The 8,309-nt window shown below is 36.9% G+C and overlaps 1 protein-coding gene across 1 annotated transcript in view; it reads left to right on the top strand.

Annotated features, from left to right (window-relative positions):
• The window catches only part of ADAM32 (ADAM metallopeptidase domain 32), a 152,229-nt gene that overhangs the window by 109,345 nt on the left and 34,575 nt on the right, over window positions 1-8,309 (top strand). Inside the window, exons 13-14 of the mRNA XM_011960750.1 lie at window positions 4,324-4,416; window positions 5,750-5,948. Coding sequence (XP_011816140.1) covers window positions 4,324-4,416; window positions 5,750-5,948 — 292 coding nt within the window. The remainder of the gene's footprint in view (window positions 1-4,323; window positions 4,417-5,749; window positions 5,949-8,309) is intronic.

Raw genomic sequence — 8,309 nt, 5'->3', positions numbered from 1 at the left:
TTACCAGATATGCTATCTTAAGGCAAAAGTTTTTTTCCAGCACTTTTGAATATGTCATACCACTCTCTCCTGACCTGTAAGGTTTCTGCTGAAAAGTCTGCTGCCAGACATATTGAATCTCCATTGTATATTATTTGTTCCTTTTCTCTTGCTGCTTTTAGGATCCTTTATCTTAGATCATTAGGGTTTGATTATTAAATGCTTTGAGGTAGTTTTCTTTGGGTTAAATCTGCTCGGTGTTCTATAATCTTCTTGTACTTGGATATTGATATCTTTCTCTAGGTTTGGGTAGTTCTGTTATATTTTTGGAAAAAGCTTTCTACCCATACCTCTTTATCTACCTCCTCTTTAAGGCCAGTAACTCCTAGACTGGCCCCTTTGAGGCTATTTTGTAGATCTCGTAGATATGCTTCATTGTTTTTTATTCTTTTTTTATTTGTTACCTCTGTGGATTTTCAAATAGCCTTTCTTCAGGCTCACTAATTCTTTCTTCTGCATGGTCAATTCTGCTATTAAGAGACTCTGATACATTCTTCAGTATGCCAATTGCCTCTTTCAACCGCAGAATTTCTGCTTGATTTTTAAAATAATTTCAATTTATCTTTAAAATTTATCTGATAGAATTTTGAATTCCTTCTCTGTGTTATCTTGAATTTCTTTGAGTTTCCTCAAAATAGCTATGTTGAATTCTCTGTCTGAAAGGTCACATATCTCTGTTTCTCCAGGATTAGTCCTTGATGTCTTATTTAGTTCATTTGGTGAAGTCAGAGTTTCTTGATGCTTGTGGATGTTCTTTGGTTTCTGGGCATTGAAGAGTTAGGTATTTATTATAGTCTTTGCCATCCAGGCTTACTTGTAGCAATCCTCCTTGGGAAGGTTTTCCAGAGTATTCGAAAGGACTTAGGTGTTGTGATTTAGGCCATATTTGCATTAGGGGTCACCCCAACCTCAGTAATGGTGTGGTTTTTTGCAGACTCTTTGGTGTTCTTGGATAATGTCCAGAAGAATTCTCTGGATTATCAGGCAGAGATACTTGTTTTCTTTCCTTACTTTCTCCCAAATAAATGGAATCTCTCTTTCGTTCTGTGCTGACTGTCTGGAGCTGGGGTTGGAGAGACACATTCCTGTGGCCACCACCACTTGGATTGTGCTGGATCAGACCTGAAGTCGGCAGGTCACTGGGTCTCACGCAAGGCTTGCTGAAACCACTACCTGACTACTGCCTATGTTCTCTCAAGGCCCTGGAGCTCCACGATCAGCAGGTGGCAAAGCCAGCAAGGCTTGTGTCCTCCCCTTTAGGGAACAAGTTCTCACAGCCCCTGGGCAGGTGCAGAGATGCCATCCTGGAGCCAGGGATTGGAGTCAGAAGCCTTAGAAATATACCTGGTGTTCCGTTCTACTGTGGCTGAACTGGTATTCCAACCACTTGACACAGTCCTTCCCACTCTTACCTTTTTTTCCCATAGGCTGAGGAGCCTCACCCTATGGCCTCTACCACCACAGGCCTTCAGGGAGTAATGCCAGACCACTTCTGATGTTGAGTTTAGTTCCAGTGACTCCTTAGTCAGCTTGTTGTGGGTGTGCAAGACCTGGGACTCACTCTTCAGGGCAGTGGGCTCCCCGCTGTCCCAGGGCAGGTCCAGAAGTGCTATCTAAGAGAAAAGGCTTGGAATCAGGGAACCCAAGAGCCCTCTTGGTGCTCTGCCCCACTGTGGTAGAGCTTGTACCTGAAGTCAGCATGACTAAGTTTTACTCAAGGCCTGCAGCATGCTACCTGGGTATCACTGTTCATTCTTTAGGGCCCAAGGGCTGTTTAGTCAGTAGGTGATTGATCCTTCCTGGACTGGCTCTTTCCATTCAAGGCAGCAGGTTCCCTTCTCTCAACCAGAAGGATGGGGTCTTTTTGGAGCTGTGCACTCTGCTGCCTGAGGCTGAGGGAAGGATGGCACAAGCATTCTCTTAGCTTCCTGGCTGGTGCCTTTACAGGTCACTTGCCCCTGCAGTCTGGCTTGGAGCCCAGTTCACCACTAGGACTTGTCTAGTCATTACAGTCCTTGTGTCATAGATTGCCCCTCAAGTTCACTTAGGGCCACAGAGTACTCCAGCCCATGGTCGTGAGGCTTGCTGGAACTCAAGCTCTGACTGATCAGATGGATGGTTCCCCTCTGGCTAGGGCAGGTTTCTATGCCCCCTCTGTGGATGGGCGTCAGCTGAGGATAGCCTGGTTCTGCTTAACACTGTGTCAGGGCAACACTGAATTCAGTGCAAAGTCTCACAATCACTGTGCTGTCTTCCCTGAATCACACAGATTCTCCGCACCATGAAGCTGCTGCTGGGGGATGAGGGATGGTTGCAGTTGGCAATTCAAGACTTTCTTTCCCACCCTCTTTGATGCCTTTTTCAGCAACATGAAGTCATTCAAGAGCAAGTTGTTTAATATCCATGTAATTGTGTGGTTTTTGAGATATCTTCTTGGTATTGATTTCTATTTTTATTTCACTGTGGCTTGAGTGTATGGTTGGTATAATTTCAATTTTTAAAAAATTTATTTAGACTTGGTTTATGGTTGAGCATGTGGTTGATCTTAGAGTATGTTCCGCGCATGGATAAGAAAAATGTATATTCTGTTGTTGACATATGGGGTACTCTGTAAATGTGTATTAGGTCCAATTGGTTAATGTAATGTTGAATTACATTCAGAATTTCCTTTTTAGTTTTCTGTCTTGGTGGTCTGTCTAACACTGTCAGTGGGGTATTAAAGTTCTCCACTATTATTGTGTGACTAAGTGTTTTTGTAGGTTGAGAAATAGTTAGAATCTAGGTTCTACAGTGTTCAGTGCATATATATTTGGTACCATTAATTCTTGTTGAACTCTTTTTCATTATGTGATGTCATTATTTATCTTTTATTACTATTTTTGGTCCAAAGTTTGTGTTACCTGATATAAAAATAGTGACTTCTGCTCTTTTTTGTTTTCCATTTGCATGATCTTTCTCCAACCCTTTACTATGAGCCTACTGGTTTTGTTACATATAATATAAGATGGATCTCTTGAAGACGGCAGATGGATGGGTTTTGTTTTTTTATTCAATTTGTGCTTATAGTCTCTTTTACTTATTTCTACTTGGATCTATATTATTTCTTTCATTCCACTAATCTTAAGTTTGATTACTTCTTGCCTTTCTAGTTTCTTGAGGTGCATCATTAAGTTGCTGATTTGAGAATTTTCTCCTTTTTTGATGTAGGCATTTACTCTTATAAACTACCATCTTAGTATTGCTTTTGCTGTAGCTCATAGGTTTTGTTATGCTGTGTTTCTATTTCACTTGTTTCAAACAGTTTTTTTTATTCTTTATTTCTTCATTGACTGTTGATCATTCAGGAGCATGTTGTTTAATTTCTGTGTTTGTGTAGTTTTCTAAGTTCTTGTTATTGATTTCTAGTTTTATTCCATTGTGGTCAGAAAAGATACTTCATATGATTTTAATTGTGTTTTGAATTTGTTGAGATGTGTTTTTTAGCTTAGCATATGGTCTGTTCTGAAGAATGTTTCACTTGCTAATGAAAAGAATATACATTTTATAGCTGTTTGATGAAATGTTGTGTTAGGTCCATTTGCTCTAGAGTGTGGTTTAACTCTGATGTCTCTGTTGATTTTTTCTTTTTTTTGGTCTGGGTGATCTTTCCATTTCTGAGTGAGGTGTTGAATTATCCAAGTATTATTGTAATGTATTCTTTCTTTCTCTTTATGTCGATTAATGTTTGCTTTATATATTTGGGTTCACCGGTGTTGGGTGCACTATATTTAGAATTATTATATTCTCTTGCTAGATGGACTACTTTAGTATTATATGAGGACCACCTTTGTTTCTTTCTACAGTCTTTGACTTGAAGTATATTTTATCTAATATAAATATAGCTATTCCTGCTCTTTTGTGTTTCCATGTGCATGTAGCATGTGTATGTAATACATTTTTCCATGCCTTTATTTTCAGTCTATGTGTGTCTTCATAGATGATGTATTTTTATAGGCAGCATATAGTGAGGTCTTGCTTTTTATCCATTCTGACATTCTCCATGTCTTTTAAGTAGAGAATATAGTCCAGAGGAAGGTAAGTAGGTTACTAGTTACTCTCTTATGACTGGTAGTAAAAGTCCTACATTAGTGTTTTAAATGTTTAGAGATGTTAAAACCTATAACTATCAGCAGCATTCATATCCCTTTACAAATTTAAACAGTAATCCCATCAAAATATAACTCCTTGTAAAGATTTTACTATTGTCATGGTGTATTTTTACTTGTACCTTTCACTAATTCATAGCAATGTGGACCTGCAAGCTGTTGTGATTTTCGAACTTGTGTGCTAAAAGACGGAGCAAAATGTTACAGAGGATCATGTTGCAGAGACTGTCAAGTAAGATTTAAGTTTATGAACATCTTTCAGATATGTAATAAATCATGTGCAGGGTACTTTACAACACTTAGACCTACAGCTGTAAATCAGTTAAGTTACTTTTCAGATAAAGAGAAAGATAATAAATTCAGAATTGGATTTCTGATTTTTGTTAACTTTTCTTAGGTGTTCTACATGCCAATATTTTCAGTAAGTTGATGCTGTTGTTTTTTATGCCTTGATTTAGAGATATTATAGGATTCTTCAATAGAGAAGCCGTCCATTGAATGGAACAATTATTTATTTGCATGATACCATATTTATACTATTGTAAATAAAAACGTTTTTATGGGTTGTGAATAAGTATCTATATGTAATTGAAAGATACAGCAGATTCTCTTGAATGTATAAGGAATGAAGCTCACTAGAAGTAACATTTTTCACATGGTACATGTAGCATAACATTGAAACTTTGAACTTATTATTCAAAGATCATTTGACTTAAAGATTATGTTTTAGTTTATATGGTGAAGACATTGACTCCTGTTTTCTGTTTTTCTTTTCGCCTCTTCTAAAATATTATTACAGGTTTCTCATATGAGAATATCTCTGTTGAATTATCTGTAATGCATTGTATCTTCATGACTGTCCTGCACTGATGCAGTTTTATGTATTCTTTTCTTAGGATGTTATTATCTGATTGCATTCTTACTTCTGTACTCTTTTTAGTGTCAGCTGGAAGTCATCAATTAAGAATTATGAGATAGATGTTTTATTTAAGATTCTTTTTGTAAATTTCCACAATTCTGTGTGTGAAAGAGTCTACATACTTCCATGATTTGAGAGAAAGGTTGTAGTTGGGTTCCTTCCTCTCCAAGGACTCTCATAGTTGAACTGCATTTTTAATCACACTTGTGTTTCCCTCTGCAGTTATTCATGTTTCACAGTTGTCATAGAATTTTAAAGCATTCCATACTTACACACTATGGCTTGAAAAAGTATATTTCATTTAGAAATGGACCAAATTACAGTATTTTCACCCAAAAGAAATAAATTTCCTAAGCTTAAAGCAAACGTTCTTCTCTTACATTGAGAATACAAATAAAACTTTGACTTTCATCACACCAGATTTGTGTTTTACATTTTCTTGTACATATGTCTTATCTCCTATTTTAGTCAATAACATTCCATTTATATTTTTATATTATTAGCATAGTAATTTGTATAAAAAGTATTAATATACATTAATGGATAGACTAAAGTGAAAATGATTAACACAATTTTGAAGTAAATATTAATAAACACAGTAATCCTATTTGTAATGCTTTAAGTTTTATATTCTAATTTCTCTTAGATTTTAGAATCAGGTGTTGAATGTAGGCCGAAAGCACATCCTGAATGTGACATTGCTGAAAATTGTAATGGAAGCTCGCCAGAGTGTGGTCCTGACATAACTTTATTCAATGGACTTCCATGCAAAAATAGCAAGTTTATTTGTTATGATGGAGACTGCCATGATCTTGATGCACGTTGTGAGAGTATATTTGGAAAAGGTAATATCTTTTTGTTACATCTAAATAGCCCTTAACATTGTTATTAACATTACAAGGATAATGGGGAATATTTTTAATGTATATAAAATGTGAAATTTTTATATGGTATAAAATGTGGAATATTTTATATGTGTATATTTTGTTATATGTATAAGCAAACACATACACACTAATTCTTCTTTTTAATGTTTATATTTTTTCCATCTTTGCTGACATATAACTGACAAAAATTGTATGTAGTTTTTAGGTGTTTGATTTTGTTTTGATATATGTATACATGGTGAAATATTTGCCAGTTAAGCTGATTAACATGTCCATCATCTCATATAGTTACCATTTTCTTTTTTATCCTTTAAAAGAATTTTTGTGTCTATCCTTTTTGCAGATTTTTAATATATAATACAATATCATTTACTAAAGTCACATTGTTGTACATTACATCTCTTGAACTTATTTATTTTGCATAACTGAAACTTTGTACCCCTTGACTAGCATTTCCCCATTTCCCCCCTTACCTCAGCTTCTTGCAACCATCATTCCACTCTCTGTGTTTTTGAGTTTGACAATTTTAGATTGCATATATAAGTGAGATCATGCATTATCTATCTCTCTGTATCTGGCTTATTTCACTTAGCATAATGGCCTCGAGGTTCACCTGTGTTATTGCAAATGGCAGGATTTTCTTCCTTACTCTGACTGAGTAATATTGCATTTTGTATGTTTGCGTATATGTATATATCTATATAAACACAGACATATATATATATCACATTTTAAATACATTTATCTGTTTACCTAAGCTAAAAGTGAACTTTCTTCTCTTATACTCAGAACACAAGTAAAACTGACTTTCATCACATCAGATTGTGTTACACTTTTTCAATCAAATAGACATCAGTTGTTTCCAAATCTTGGTTATTGTGAATAATGTAGCAATAAACACGGCGGTGCAGATATCTCTTTTGCAATATTGATTCATTTCCTTTGAATCTGTACTCAGTTGGAATTGGTGAATCATAAGGTAGTTCTACTTTTGATTTCTAAGGACGTTCCATATTGTTTTCTATAGCAGCTCTACCAATTTATATTCCCACCCACAGTGTATGGGGGTTTCTTTTCTCCACATCTTCACCAACATTTATTATTTTTTATCTTTTTGACAATAGTCATTCCAACAGATGTGAAGTGGTATCTCATTGTGGTTCTGTGATTAGTGATGAGCATCTTTTCATATATGTCTTGATGAATTGTGTGTATTCTTTGGAGAAATGTTTATTCAATCTTTTCTCCATTTTTGATCAGGTTATTTTCTTTTGGTACTGAGTTTTATGAGTTACTGATATATTTTGGAAATGAATTCCTTACTATACATATGATCTGCAAATACTTTATCTTATTTTATAGAAGTTGGCTTTTCACTATGTTGATTTTTTTCCTTTGTTGTACAAAAGATTTTTAGGATGCTGGTCTTCATCCCCTCACAAAAAACAAAAAAATAGGCAACTGTTTATGAAGTGTAATAGTCTTGCAAAGGCTCTAAGCTCCATCTGAGAACCCTCTAGCAGTACAGCGGAGAAAAAAATGGGAAAAACTGTAAAGAAGGATTGCTGATTACAGCAGCACATCTGAGATATATGGAGATGGTTATGAACAAAGAAGGGAGGAGGCCATCAGTATTAGCCACTCAGCATGTGCCACTGTCATCTCCAGTAACCTGCTCTGCAGAGAGCAGTGGCGTCTTTTATTACTGAGGTAACCAACAGTCATCCCAGCCTCTGGCTCCATGGAAAATGAGATCCAAATGTGCCTTTCCTCCAAGAATCAGCTACTGTTTTATAGCTGTGGGACTTGAGCAACTACCCCTCCCAACCCTGTGCGCACCCCTGACCCTGGAGCTGTGGTTTGGGTCTGCAGTGTGTACACTCATGCCTCAGGCTCAGAGATAGTGCAGCTATGTGTGAGTCTTCACACTGAATCTAGGAACTTTTGTTGCTGTACACCCACGTGTGCTTAAGACCCTGACTCTCCTTCTGCTCCCCAAACACCCGCTCTACTTCGTACATCATTACTTATGTGGAAGCAGGGCTGTCTTCACCTTAGGCACCAGTGTCACTGCTGCCCTGTACCCTTTGGTCTCTTCATGTATGCTTGTGATTCAGACTCTGGCTCCGTGGCTACCGCAATGGGCCCCGTGCATCAGACACTAGTGAGGGAATGCCCTCAAACCAGACCTTGTGCCAAATGAAATTGCCCAGGGCCATGACCTCCCTGGTGGGAGAAAAAGAGATTGAGGACCCCAGGATCCTTCACCATTGGAAACGCAGTAGTCTCATTTTCCCTGCAGATACCACAACTTTAGCT

Source organism: Colobus angolensis, unplaced genomic scaffold (genome assembly GCF_000951035.1).
Source record: "Colobus angolensis palliatus isolate OR3802 unplaced genomic scaffold, Cang.pa_1.0 Scaffold52, whole genome shotgun sequence".
NCBI classification, from domain to species: domain Eukaryota; kingdom Metazoa; phylum Chordata; class Mammalia; order Primates; family Cercopithecidae; genus Colobus; species Colobus angolensis.
The sequence above is the reverse complement of the archived record's forward strand: the minus strand, read 5'-3'. Positions and strand labels throughout refer to the sequence as shown.